This window comes from Rhineura floridana, chromosome 7, assembly GCF_030035675.1.
Source record: "Rhineura floridana isolate rRhiFlo1 chromosome 7, rRhiFlo1.hap2, whole genome shotgun sequence".
NCBI classification, from domain to species: Eukaryota; Metazoa; Chordata; class Lepidosauria; order Squamata; family Rhineuridae; genus Rhineura; species Rhineura floridana.
The window spans coordinates 98,846,811-98,861,225 of record NC_084486.1 but is presented as its reverse complement, the minus strand read 5'-3'; the positions used below and the strand labels follow the sequence as shown (position 1 = coordinate 98,861,225).

The 14,415-nt window shown below is 41.9% G+C and overlaps 1 protein-coding gene across 1 annotated transcript in view; it reads left to right on the top strand.

The window, feature by feature from the left end:
* Window positions 1-14,415, top strand: part of CROCC2 (ciliary rootlet coiled-coil, rootletin family member 2) — a 123,931-nt gene that overhangs the window by 97,009 nt on the left and 12,507 nt on the right. Inside the window, exons 28-32 of the mRNA XM_061637717.1 lie at window positions 1,237-1,421; window positions 6,278-6,398; window positions 7,473-7,636; window positions 10,738-11,178; window positions 13,053-13,202. Of these exons, the coding sequence (XP_061493701.1) occupies window positions 1,237-1,421; window positions 6,278-6,398; window positions 7,473-7,636; window positions 10,738-11,178; window positions 13,053-13,202 (1,061 nt within the window). The remainder of the gene's footprint in view (window positions 1-1,236; window positions 1,422-6,277; window positions 6,399-7,472; window positions 7,637-10,737; window positions 11,179-13,052; window positions 13,203-14,415) is intronic.

Below are 14,415 nucleotides of genomic sequence, written 5' to 3'. Positions count from 1 at the left end.
CTGGTTTCTGTTGAAGGCCACTTTTCCTTGAGGTCAAAAGTGAGCAGCGCTGGGATCAAAAGTGGGTAGGGCCACCCCCTTTTTTCTCACACATTTTCTGCCACCTCTTCTCTTTCTTCCTGACATCTGCCACCCTCTTTTCTTTTTCTCTCCCCCACCGCCTTTCTCTCCCTTTCTCTGCTCATGGCACCCTCATGAATTAGGCCAAGATCTGCAGGTTGTCCACCCCGATCTGTACAAATCTGACTAGTACAGCTATGGCAGGGAACAGACTGATTGATGGAGGTGAGAGGTAGCAAAGGAGAAGAGAAATACGGTTGTTTTCTGAAGTTACAGTTGTTTGGCACCACTTAAGCAGTGGCCTTGGTGAGCAATCATGGAGTGGGGCCATACCACATTGGTAAAGCAAGTGCTTTGCATGCAGAAATTCCTGGCTTCTCCATTTGAAATGATATCAAGTAACAGGGCTGAGGAAGACCTCTGCTAGAAACTCTGGAGAACCACTTCTGGTTGAAATAGATCATACTGGGCTAGGTGAACCATTGGTCTTGCTCTGTGCGTTTTCAGTATGTACTGAATGCTGTTGAAAGCCGAGTCATGTCTGTGGCAGTGATTGCTTATGACCAGACTGCTACATGCCTGGAGGTCACCGCCTTCATGTTTTGCAAGGGGGCGGTATATAAATACTTTTATCAATAAATGAATCAAGCACTTTTTCCACAGTCACTGGGCGTCTAATGGCTGTGTATCTAACAGGCCCCTCAGTCACAGGAATATCCTTCCTGCCTTGAAAGGGAATGAATTTGCTGTACCCCTTTACCTGGAAGAGACTCGCGGATGTTTGTCTCTCCCAGGGAAGGGGCTGGGGAAATCATGTGGACAGGCCCAACAGGAGGAGAGATGACACCCCAGTATTTAGGGCTGTACCTCCACTTCCTCAGTCACTCACCCAGCATGGGGTCATAGTTCAGTGGGACAGTACCTGCTTTGCGTGCAGAAAGTCCCCGATTCAGTCACTGGCATCTGCTGCAAGGTATCAGATGGTGATCAGATCACTGTCCAAGGCCGTGGGGAGGTGTTGCCGATTAGAGCAGACAGAGTTGGCTAGATGTACAAATAGCCTAAGCTGGTGTAAGGCAGTTTCCTATATTCAAAGCCCCTTTAAAAGCACTTTACTTAGTTATGCAGAATCCCTTCCTTGGCTTCTAAGACTTTTAAGAATTTATATTTCCATAGGAAGCAGTGGCCGGCAAACTCCTGCCTCCCGTACTGGGTCTCCTGAGAGGAGCCGCTCACGTTCCCCATTTCAGCAACCTTCTCCTCTCAGAGGTGAGCAAGCCACAAGTGAAATTGACCCGGAGGTAGTTCGAGATGCATTGAGGGACTTTCTTCAGGAGTTGCGAGATACTCAGAGAGAGAGGGTGAGTAATGGACTCTATTTCAGCTTCTGTGTGTGTGTGTGTGTGTGTATCCCATAATGCTCTGGAAAGCATAAGGCTAGGGTACTGAGATTTAGACTGGAATTGTGGTCTCTGGGAAGTCCATCCTTGTTGCTACATTGAACATAGTTTTTTTCTGACTAAAGTCACATCCATACAGCTCACCACAATCTAGGCATGCAGGATTTTACAGTTCATACTAGTCCCTGCTGGTTCATGTGATCAGTGGGGACTACCATGGATTTTACAGTCTGCCTGCCCACCTACCTGGCTCCCCTTTGATGAGCACTGAAGGCCACAGGGAAGTACCTGCCTTTGCTCTGTTTCTTTTTTGTGATCCCAACTGTGCCCTACACAGCTCAGATATATTTTTTTCTCATTCCTGTAGTAGTAGGATTTTAGAAATCTATCGATATTTGAAGTGACTTTTTTTTTAAAAAAAACAAACGCTCTTATCCTCAGACCATCATGGTTTGATCTCTGTGAGAATGTCCATACTCTTTGGAATTCTTATTCTGTTCAGTTTGTGCAGTCCATAGGAAGCTGGATGAATCCAAGACTGGATTCTGTGTAATATTTAATTTGGAATAAGTTCCAAAGTGGGACTTGCTTCTGAGACAACGTGCCTAGGATTGGGTTGCATACCTTACAGAAATCAGTAGCATTTAAATGATTGAATGTGTCTGCTGAATTGGACTTGGAGTGGCTTTGGAAATTCATTTAATGCACCAAGTCTGTATCAATTTTGATTTTTTGCTTCTAATCACATGTGCAAGAGCACATCTCAAGTATGTGTTTCCATGCACCTCATTTAAAATAACAATCCATGCTGTTTTCAGTTACAGGTTATTTTTAAGGGTGTTACCAGAAATTATCAGATTTCCTGGATGTGTATTTTGATGTGTGGGGAGCATTGTGCTTACATCATCCACTTAACCTATCCACTGATCATATTCAGTGACTCCTCACATTAAATAAGAAGTAGATTGGTCTTACTATTGGGCTCCAATATAGGCAATGAACTCATTTAATCAACCCACAAGAAAACAGACTCTGTTTATACCAAGCAACGTCTTAGCAGCAGTAACCAGCAAGAATTTGTGCACACACAAGCATAGTGAAAATAATGCAATGTATGACACATTATTTCAACTACAGGCATTTGAAAGGCATGTGCACTTGTCACAGATCTGAGAATCAGGTACAGAATGTTTAATCTGAGCCTGGAAGACCTGTCTTTAAGTCTCACTACACTGTAGGTGGGGAACCTTTAGCCACATGCCCTTTGGTCAACCTTCTGGGGCCACATGCCAGTGGTGGGCAGGGCCAGAGGCAAAAGGCAAAAAGGTAAATTTTACCTTTGTACAATAGGTTAGATTCTACACACACCACTACACCCCTCTCTGTTCTTTATCGAGACGCACAAGAGGCATTATCATAGTTCAAGGACTTTTCTAGTTAGGCAAAAACATTTGGTATGTGACGTGAGTGAGGTCAGTGAGGGGTATGACCTGGGAAGCATTCCAAGGGCCAGATAGAGAGGCCTAGAGGGTCGTATTTGGCCTCCAGACCTGCACTACAGCTGTGAACTCACTAATTGACTTTGGACAAACCACCATCTCAGCCTCAGTTCTCCAAGTGTAAAATGGGTACCAAATAGCAATGCAAAGATTACAAAGTAGTTCAGCTTTGGAAATAACAAAATAAACCTTATCAATAAACATAACTGGAATGATACATGTGAGATCTAACATTTGTACACTGCTCCACACCTCTCCCTGTTGCTTTTCTGCCTTTAACTTCTGTTTCCCTTTTCCATCTTCCTGCAGATATTTTGCTACAAAAGTCTCAGCTTTTCTTCTCCGTGCCCCATCCTGACTCTCTGAGCTTAAAAAAAAAAGATCTGGCACAAAAAATGCATATTTCTCTAAAAGATTTTTGTAACTAGAGCAAAAAGGATGCAAATTAAGTAAATATGTGCAAAATGTGTGATTTATTAAAGTCACACAATTTAATTATTTTTAGCACAGAACTTTAGACCTTTTGAAGGCATGTTGTTCCATGCTTTTCTGAGCATAGGGTAGAGAATGGAAGAGTGCTTAAGATTCCACCCCAGGCAGGTCTGAGGGCCAGGATCACTAGTTTGCTTAGGTTGTGCAAGGATCCATTTCATTTGTCCAACATTACAAACCATCCGGCTATTCTAGCTCTGTTTTGCAGGAGCACATGAGCCAACCTAGCTCAGCTTGACCCCAAGTTGACATCGAAGACATATGTTTAGCAACATTCAAGGGCAGTTCAGCCTTTTCTTTGTCATGTGCTATTTATTGCTCAAAAGCATGCCTCTTGTAAAAATGCATAAATATTTATACTGTACCAGAATAATTAAAAAAACATGGTCTGTCACAATAATCATAGCATCAGATCATCCGGTGGCCTTTCTGACAAATGGAGAAATGAAGAAATCAGTTAATTGTTTCTGGGCTGCATAAAATCTAAGTTATTCCTTGCTTTGTTGTCTTATCCCACCAGGATCCTGGAGTTCATTATTAACATACAGTAACCAAAAGGAATGTCTACAATCAGTAACATCTTTCAGCTAACACTTTTGCAGCCCTAGCCCTATTCACCTTTACTCAAAACTAAGTCCCATTGAGCTCAGTGGGTGATCTTGATTGTGCATGTTTACTCGGGAGGTAAGCCCTACTGTGTTCAGTGGGCTTATTCCCAAGTAAGTCTGCACAGATTGAAGCCTAAAGGAAAGAAGTGTTGATGCCCTGAAAATACTTTGGTAAGGCCTGTTGTTTTCAAATTATTATTGCCTCAGGTCTGGTCTCAAGGAAGACGACTCAATGCAGTGTTTAATTGGTAAAATAAGAGCATGCTTCCAACATTTTCTAATAAATGAAAAACAAGACATGGTCATATGCCCCTATGAAAATATGGTATAAGAATAGGGGCATTATAACCATGTCCTGTTTTTCATCTATTAGGATATGTTGGAAGGCATGCTCTTATTTTACCAATTAAACACTACACTGAGCCTCCTTGGGGGAAGGAATTGATTGTTAAACTGCTCTATGAATTGTAGCTCTGTGAGAGAACAAGGGTCTCCTAACAAATCTCAACACTTTTAACAAACTATAGCTCCCAGAATTCTTTGGAGGAAGCCATGACTGTTTAAAGTCCAAATGTACGAAATGCTATTGAAAGCCGAATTCTGTCTGTGGCAGTGATCGCTTATAACCAGACTGCTACAGGCAGTTATCACCTACCCTGCTTCCAAAGAAGGGCTCCTGGGGGTTATTTTAATATCTGGGCCTTGTGGAAGAAGGTGGTCTTTGTAATTAGTACTTTGACTGGGAGTCAGTGCAATTGTTTAAAAACTGGAGAGATGTGTTCCATTTGTCCAGTCCCATTCAACAATCTAGCCACTGTATTTTGCACCACCAAGTTTGTGAACACTCTTCAAAGGCAGACCCAACCACAACATATTGCATTAATCCCAATGGGATGTTAGCAGCAGATGGATAACTGCGGCCAAGATACCTCTGCCCAGAGGGGACCACTGCTGGCTCACCACCCTCAGCCACTGTGTTGGACACTTTGGCCTCCAAGGACAAGGCTGGATCTAATTGCACCAAGGATTAAACTGGATCTAATAGTGATCTGAAATGATATATCCATTTTCAACCACCTGTAAAAATGGGTTAGTAAAAATGGAGGACATTTCACCACAGAACTAGCAAGAGTTATTGATTGTCCTGCCCCTGGAGGTGGGAATGTCTACTATCATACTTGCTGAAGGATAGTGTTTGCCATCGAATTAGAACTTGTTGTATGTAGCAGGTGGTATATTTCTGCTCTGAAAATAGTGATAAAATTTGTCTCCACCAAGTGAAGTGAGATGGGTCAGTGGCTTCTAGAAAGAGAGCCTTCTTGGTGGTGGCAGAGAGACGCATCTGGCACCATCCTTACGATGTTTTTTTGTGCCTGGTAAAGACCTTTTTATTCACCCAGGCCTTTTTAATCTGGGCCTCTTATGACTTGTGCCTTATTGTATATCTGCCAGAGATAATACTTTTAAATGCTGCTTGCATTGTTTTCTATTGTATTTTATTGTTTAATTTTGTGAACCAGCTAAAGAAAATATGTTGTTGGGTGACCATATAAATATAATGAGCAAACAAACAAATAATACATTTAAATTATGAATGACCCATTTCTTTCACACTAAAAAAATCAGTTCTGTGTTTTCAGTAATGGAAGTGGACCAATGAGAACTGGGTTTTGTCAGGCAAGGAAATTATTTGGCTTAAATTTATGATAATATACATAGGAGTCTTCCCCATGCACTAAGGTAAGCAAATGAGGTCTTACTCTGGATTACTGTTTTATCCCACGTTATCTTGGTTTGGATAACATTGGGCCCTCTTTGTATTGATACCCTTATACATCCCTCCACGGAGAAATCTAACAGGACTGTATGTTGTGGCAGGTGTTTGGGATCAGAGCCTGATATTTATTGATCTGTCAACCATTCGAAACTAAGAGTATTTTAATGCGGGTTTTAACCTGATATTATATAATGTAGTGGTAGATTTTAGGTATTTGTTGACTGCAGCTGTTTTATAATGACAGATTGTGTCATTGTTGTTTTTAGGTTTGTTATGTTGTAACCGACCCTGAGGGCTTTATGAAGCTATGTGATGTGACAGAAATTGCAAAATAAAATTTTAAAATCATGAAATGCAGTTTCTTACCTTAGATATTTTTCTCCATCTTCTCTGGTGACAAGCTAAGGATATCAAAGAGATGTCTATATATCTTGTTTCCAGGATGACCTGAGGATTCAGGTGATGAATATGAGCCGTCAACTGAATGAAATGGAATCTGATCGTGACCGGACAAAGAGTCGCATCTTGCAGCTCCAGAAGTTCCTAGCAGACTGTGAAGAAGGCCTGTTCTTCTTTCTTTCCATCTATTATTACTCCTCCCATATTATTTTCTGTAGCTTCCCGTGGATCCCTTCTCTGTTTCTCATGCTGATATGGCATTTTGCTTGCTTCCTGGGGCAGAGATTACAGCTTCTCTGCCTGAAACCCTGGAGAGCTGCACAGTCCTGAGCCAGATGGACCAATGGTGTGCCTCAGTATAAGGCAGCTTCCTATGATCCATTACATGTAAACATGTGTGATGAAGCCTTGACTTTTAAAAAAAATTACCAGCAGCCTCTGGAGGCTTGCTTAACCCTTTCACTATAGAACATTTGTCTGTTCAGAACCACTCTCCCCAAGCTGTTTCCTCCTCTGAAGGACTCCAGATGTGTCTTTTCTCTAAATGCATCTGGAACCCTGGAGGATGAAAAGCAGCTTGCGAGGGCAGGGAAAGGGTAAAGCATTCGTCTCCCTTGCTGTTTATTTGCTCAAATTGGCAGCCACCCATAACTGCTTTTCATTTATAAAACATTGGGGGGCTTTGTTACATGGATTTGCACATCATGAATAGTTTTAATAGATGGGACATTTCTAAAATCTCTTTAAAGAAAACAAATGTCATGTGGAGTCTGTGCCCTCAAACAGGCAGGTGGTTCTGCACCAATCCCAAACAAGTTCTCATGACAGCAAAACCTTAATCAACCATATCAACTCTAGCCATGGAAATAGTAATCTAATTTCCTTTATATAATTGGATATCAAAGGGGCTGGGGAAAATATAAGAAAAATGCCTACTGGCTATCTTTCTCACTCATTGCCCCATGCACCTACCCCAACATAGCCTCTTGGACAAACGGTCCTTCATTAGACTTGGGGCACTTGACAGCTTTTCTCCTTCCTGAGGGATAGCAGTTTATAAGTGATACTTTAACCTGTGAGCTTAACCTGTCGTTTCCAGAGCATAACACCAAGCTAGTCAAGCAGACAGAGCGATACAATGATTAAATGACAGTGCATGGATAAATGCTTGTTCTGTACACACTCCATTTTGCAACTATCTTTTCCTTTAAAAAGGTTTTTTTTTTCCCTCTTCCAGGCAAACGGGGAGTGGACGGGCGCCTGAGCAGTGCACAGGCAACACTGATGCTGCAAGAGGAGACCACTCGGAAAGCAGAGAGGGAGCGGCAGGCATTTGCAGAACAGGTGGCCACCCTGGAGTGCAACTTGCACATTTCTCAGGAAAAGAACAGAGAGCTACAGGTGGGAAAAAGTTCTTTCCTTGGAGGGAAAAGACATTTGAAGTCATATCATAGGGCTGCTTCCTTCTAAAAGCTATCTCACATGTTATGAGGCAGCAAACATAGGTTTACCATAGAGTGTACACAGCTGCAACCAGCTCTTGCTCTCTTTTTGTCTCAGTCACGCTTTGCAATTTTAGGTGTACACTTTAAAATACCTTGGATGTACTATATATATGTCTTGTGGGGGGAAATGAGTATTTTGGATATTGCAACAAAAGATTCAGTCCTAAAATGTACTTGCTGTTAAACTCACTTTTGGATAGCTACACATAGAGTTGAACTACAAGGCACCTAAATAGAATGAATGGGCAAACAGATATGTAAAGCTTTTCTGTAAAAAGCAATCTAAGAATATATATATATTAAATAATTTTTTAATATTACCTTTGAGATATTTGTAAGAACTAAAGAAGGTTTGTAAATAGTTAAATCATGGATGGGGAGGCACCTTCCCATTTTGGTGCAGAAAATCAGTGACATTGGTAAAACTTGCTTTCATTCATAAGAAATACCCCCTCTAGCTCCATCTGGGAGGAAGGGTAGGATAGAAATTGTTGTTGTTATTATTATTGTTGTTGTTGTTGTTGTTGTTGTTAATAATAATAATAATAATAATAATAATAATAATAATAATAATAATAATAATAATAATAATAATAATAATAATAATAATAATAATAATAATAATATAGAGGTGTAAGCAAATTAATCTTAGAGAAACCCTAGTGGAAGAATCACTGCTTTTTTTTCTCCAGAAGGGCCATTACCCAGCTGTTTAAAGACCATTTTTTATTCCAACTGGTGCCCTTAGCAAGGATCTGATTGTGTTTACTGCTTGGGCTGACATAAGCTGTTTGGGTGGAGTTTTATTCTGTGTACATTATCACCTGTCTCCATAAAAATATTGATTCTTTCCATTTCTCTCTGCAATGCTACCATGAGGCTATGTGATGTGGTAAGTTTCCATGTAAATGGTCTCTGTAATTCACACTGTGGTCTTGGCAATGTAGTGAGCAGTGCTTTTATCCAGACCGTGGATGGAGTCTGTTGCATGAGGTATGTGTTGGGACCATCCTGAATACTGCAGCTGAATCCTGGTAATGGAATGATAAATTATCTTTGGAGTATTGTTCACCACCTCTATTTCAACACTCCCTGGTGACATACAGATAATTATTTTTTAAGTAATGACAGCACACATCACTAATGTGCAACCTGCAGTCATTTGGTGCAGTGGATGCACACATTTTCTCTCTAAGCAGTTCTTCCATTGCTGTTTTCCCAGCACTGTTGCCAGGATTTATGGTTGCTAGTTGGATTAGCATATGTAAGGCCACTGATTCCTGTTTGAGGGTGTTCATGACAGCACTGCTGACAAGGAGCATACCACCGATACTCACACATGCACAAATCAGCATTTAGGGCTTGTTGTTGCAGCAGCAGCTGTTGCTGCTTTTATGCATTCTTGATTGATATTCACGGGTTGCCCCAAACTGCAGCTTCTCATGCTTCTGATTGGAGGAGTATAGCTGAAATCGGGCACTCCTGTGGGAGCACAAGCATTGTTAAAGCTCTTCCCCTAAGTGAGAGCCATCTGAAAGTGCCCTGGTACCAAGCTCTGCTGCTTTTTAATCTGTGGCTCCCCTTCTTGCATTTAGCATTGCTCAGAGATTATCTCAGTGACTTTAGCAGGAGTGGCCATACCATTAGGCAGAATGAAGTGGCTGCCTCAGTCAGCAGATGCTGGGGATGGGGTGAAGGTGGAAGCCCCCCCTCACTATTCCTGAGCTCCCTAAGCTAGCCTGTCCTGCACCCCCTAAAAATGTGTTGCCCTCAGGTTGATAGAGAATGCTGTCCTTGAAGTAAGTTGTTGAAGTAAGTTGGAGCTACCAGTCCGGGATTCAATACATGATACAGAGAAAGGTGCCATCTTGTTCTTTGCCTCAAACAGTAAAATGTCTTGTAACAGCCTTGCACTTAATTCCGATTGCTCTATAGATGAGTACACATTCACAGTATACATTCACATTCCAAAATAATATGAGAATTGAAACATAGCCATCCTTCAAAGTTCGCAGTTACCCAAATTTTGCAATGCACTTCACCAACCAACCAAAGTTTACAACAATGTGTATATATGGAGGAAGTGTGCAAAAAGTGAATATATTACTGAAAATAACATACAAAAATGCATTATATTAGGAAAAACGTCTTGCAAAAAAGTGTACAGTCAAATGCATATGAAAATGTGTTTTTATTAGGAGAAATTCACACTAAAATGCTGAAGAATTTTCATGAGGATTTTTTCAATTGCAAATTGCTTTAGAAATGTGGAGAACTGAACTTCAATACTGGAAAAATGAGAAACTGAAAGAGCCAAAACTGACAGGTGTTTCCCTCTCTAATGGCAAGGCTGTGGTGGCATCTAGTCTCATTCACTCTCCAAGGACTGGAGGGAGGGCAAACTAAAGTAATATAATAATAAATAATAAATAAATTTAATTTATGCGTCGCCTATCTGACCAATGGCCACTCTAGGCGACTTACATGTGAAAAATTAAAACACAATACAATAATACAAAATACAAAATAGAACAGTGCGACAGCAAAAGCAATAATAATACAGGGCATGAGGCATTTAATCATAGCATTTAGCCCTCCCTGGAAATCCTGAAGGCCTGTTGAAAGAGCCAGGTCTTTAAGGCTTTTCGGAAGACATTTAGGGAAGAGGCGTGCCATAGATCTTGTGGGAGGGAGTTCCAGAAGGTGGGGGCCGCCACTGAGAAAGCCCTCTCTCTAGTTCCCGCCAATCTAGCTGTTTTTGTTGGCGGGATTGAGAGAAGGCCCTGTGTGGCTGATCGAGTCGGGCGGCATAATTGGTGGCGTTGAAGGCGCTCCTTTAGATAAACTGGGCCGAAACCGTATAGGGATTTAAAGGTTAATACCAACACCTTGAATTGGGCCCGGAAAACAACAGGAAGCCAGTGTAGATCGAACAACACAGGTGTGATGTGATCCCGGCGGCGACTATGTGGTGTTCATGCTGTTTTTCTATTATAGGAGAAAGTCCGTAAGTTGAAAGCCAAGGAGACCAGGCTAGAGACAGAGAAGGGGAAGCTAAAGGAAGTCCTGGAGGCGGCAGAGAACAGGGCCACCAAACTGGAGCTGAGCCGCAGGGCTGTGGAAGGAGAACTGCAGCGGGCCCAGCTCAGCCTGACGGAAAGGGATTCAGAGATCCAGTCCCTGCAGGAGCGGATCCAGGTGCTTCACTGCCAGTTGGGAGACAGGGAGAGCAAAACTGCCCAGCTGCAGGAGGAGCTAGACCACCTGACCCATTCGCTGGCCAGGACAGAGGACACTGAGGGCCACCTAAAGGACCGGGTACAAAGCTTGTCTCAAGCTCTGTCTGATGCTACCGCTGGCTCCTCCTCACTCCAGGACAACATCTCCCAACTGCAGAGGGCCCTGACTGCTGCAGAGCAAGACCGTCGGCTACTCCAGGTAGTAAGACTCAGCTGCTTGAAATGTTCAGGCACTGCCTATCCCTTCGTGTCAAAATGGCACCTTTCTATCCTGAGCCAAGCAGTATGTGCACTCCTGTAAATAGTGTTGTGGAGACCCACCCCAATTCTGAGCACCTGCTGCTTCCATTGACTACCAACTCCCCAAATGAGCTCATCCTATTTCCTTATAATACTGCAAATCACAAGGGAAGGGATTCAGATATTAAATGTCAACCAAAATGGAGGACCTCATTGTTTTATGTTGTGCATGTGTGCACAAGTACAATATGTTAGGATAAGATAGTAATGTGTGCTGGGTGACTCTCCTGGTGAAGGAGCTTGGCTGTGCTTTGGCTTGGATCTCCTGAGGTTTCTACAGACCACATTATTTTGTACAAAGTACTCTCCCCATCCAACCCTCCTATGAAATGTTTGACATTGCAAATGAATTGAAAGAGTTTTTGTCTGGTTCAAAACCCTATGGAAGTTGGGAATAGTCATAGGCTGTCTGCAGGAGTCTCTCATGTTATAGCCTGTGGGTAAAATAATTGGAACCAATGGTGTGAAATGGCTGGTGTCAGTGTCCAGATCTACTTAGATAAGTGCATGGCAAACATTCAACTTTCTGTTCAGTCAGCATGTTGCTAGCCTGTGTTGTTAACCTGTGTTGGAAGAACTCCTTGCACTGGATTGTATCATACTATGCCTCACTAATAACTCATAGAAAATTCCAAAATTCCAACCTTTTTGCCGGGATGGTTTTGCCACCCCTGTGGTTAAACCAACAGTTAGCAATCACCAAACTTGTAAATAGTCTGGAAGGGCCATAGCTTAGTAGTAGATAACATGCTTTGCATACATAATGTACCAGGTTCAATTCCTGGGCTCTCTAGGTAGGACTGAGAATAGAGAAGGGTGAGAATTCCACTGAAGTCTGATTTAGCACCAGATTGTTCAGTAGTCTGCATATTCTCCATCTTTGTGGAGTGATCCTGTTTGCTCCGAACTTCACCAGCTTTTCCTTGACATCAGATTTCCCCCCCCCTCAAATATTCCCTCGAATATACAGTATGGTTCTTTTATTGATTTTACTACAATAAAGTGCATAGCTGTACAGCTCTCGCTCTCTCCCTCTCCCTCTCTCTCTCCCTCCCTCCCCTCGAATAATCCAAGCTCCAAGCAGGGAGAAAGCAAGCCAAGCCTATAATAGCTTATAATAGTGGAGGAGGAGGAGGATGCAAAGCTGCTTTCCTTTCAAAATATTGATAGTTTCTTTCAAAATATCAATAGTTCCTTTCAAAATATCGATAACCTTTCAAAATATTGATAACTCCTTTCAAGATATCAATAGTTTCTTTCAAAATATTGTATTAATATTTTTGGGATGAAAAATATCAGACAGGTAAAAGCAATAGATAGCAGACAAAGAATGAAGTTGAATTGATGCTACCGGTTAGGTCGATAGAATGCTTTTGAAGGAGGAGCAGTCAACAGATCCCATCCCTAACTGAGAGAGACCCCTCCCTGAAACAATGGAGAGCAGCTGCAAGTCAGTATAGGCAATACTGAAGTAGAAGGGATGATAGTCTGGCTTGATATAAGGATAGCTTCCTAACTTGCTAATCCTTTTCTGGAGGGATGTCCATACAAAGGGTAAATCATTTTCCAGCACTATTGCTGTCTTTCTGCTGATGCATGAATCATTCTGCATGATTATTTGCTGTGTATACTTGAATCATGGAAATGGTATTTGACCAGTAAATCTTATTATAAATTTGACCAATAAGTCTGCAAAGACTGTTAGGAGTCCATGTCAATTCAACTGAGTGGTTTTGGACAATTCTCTTTCATTGGGTTTCTTTCCTGGGTCAGGATCGCTTGGACTCCATGCGGCACGCGTTGTCAGACAGCAAGAGACAGAACCATAACTTGACTGACACAGTACGTCTGCTGCAAGATCAACTGGGTGAGATGGAGCTGCGATGCAGAAACCTGGAGGGACAGTTGGAACATCTCCAAGAAGTGAGTAATGATGTGAGAGGAGGATGAAGCAAAAGACAGTGGTCTTGTGGTTGTAGCTATCTTAAATCATCCACAAGCTTGGATGGGCTCCACCTCAAACTTGTGATTATCTGGACTTTTGTGATTATATAGCAGGCCATGTGTCACAAGCATCTATTGGAGAGTGCCCGTGCTATCATTGCTGGTAAGTGGCAAAACGTCCTCTGGACAAAACTGGACAGGATTATACTCCCCCTGAAGGAGAAAGTGTGCAGTCTGGGGATGCTTCTGGATAGGATGGGCGAGAAATTTGATTCAGTTCATATTTCAAGCCAAATCTATCAAATTCACACTTTCCAAAACAATATGAGAACCAAACCACAGCCATCCTTTGAAATTCACACTTATTCAAATTTTTCAATGCCATTTGCCAAACAAACAATGTAAGGGGGTGTGCATAAAATGAATACAGCTGTTGACAGGAGTGAGACTCTGTCAGCATGTAACACCTCTGCTCAGAGGTCTCCACTGGTTGCCGATTTATTATTGGGCCAAGTTTAAGGTGTTACTATTGGTATATAAAGCTTGGGACCAGTTTGCTTGCGGGATTGCCTTACACCACATAGGCCCAGTCATCCGCTTCAATCTGGAAAACTGGCACTGTTACAGGTGCCATATAATACTTGTTCTGCACTTATAAGAAGTCATTCTTTTAGTATGGCTTGGCAGCAGCTTCACTTTGGAACATCCTTCCTGTCAGCCAGGTGCCTGGTTAAAACATTTTTGCTTAGGCAAACCTATCCGGTAGGTGTTGGTGTGTTTTAATCTCTTTTTAGCTTACTGTTATTTTTAATTTTCTTTTAAATGTTTTCAATTACTTGTTTTAAACTGTTGTTTAATGATAATTTCAACATTTGTTATAAACTGCACTATATAGATTTTGTTATTGAAGTGCTAATGAATGCCATTGATTATGTTGCCATTTCCTGTTTTTTTAATTTGATATTCATAGTTTTGAGGTTAGTGGCAGGGTTGAAGGTAAACATTATCTATTGATTCTGCTATTTAATTCTTCGGAGTGATGTCAGGTGTGGAGCACATGGGTGAAAGCTGAGGAAAAACAGCCTTGCAGGCCAAATTAAGATGCCTGGTGGGTCTCATTTGACCTGCCTGCTGGAGGGGCCTGGTTTATGGCTATCCATGTTCAGACGATGCCATCAGCCATGATTGTTGA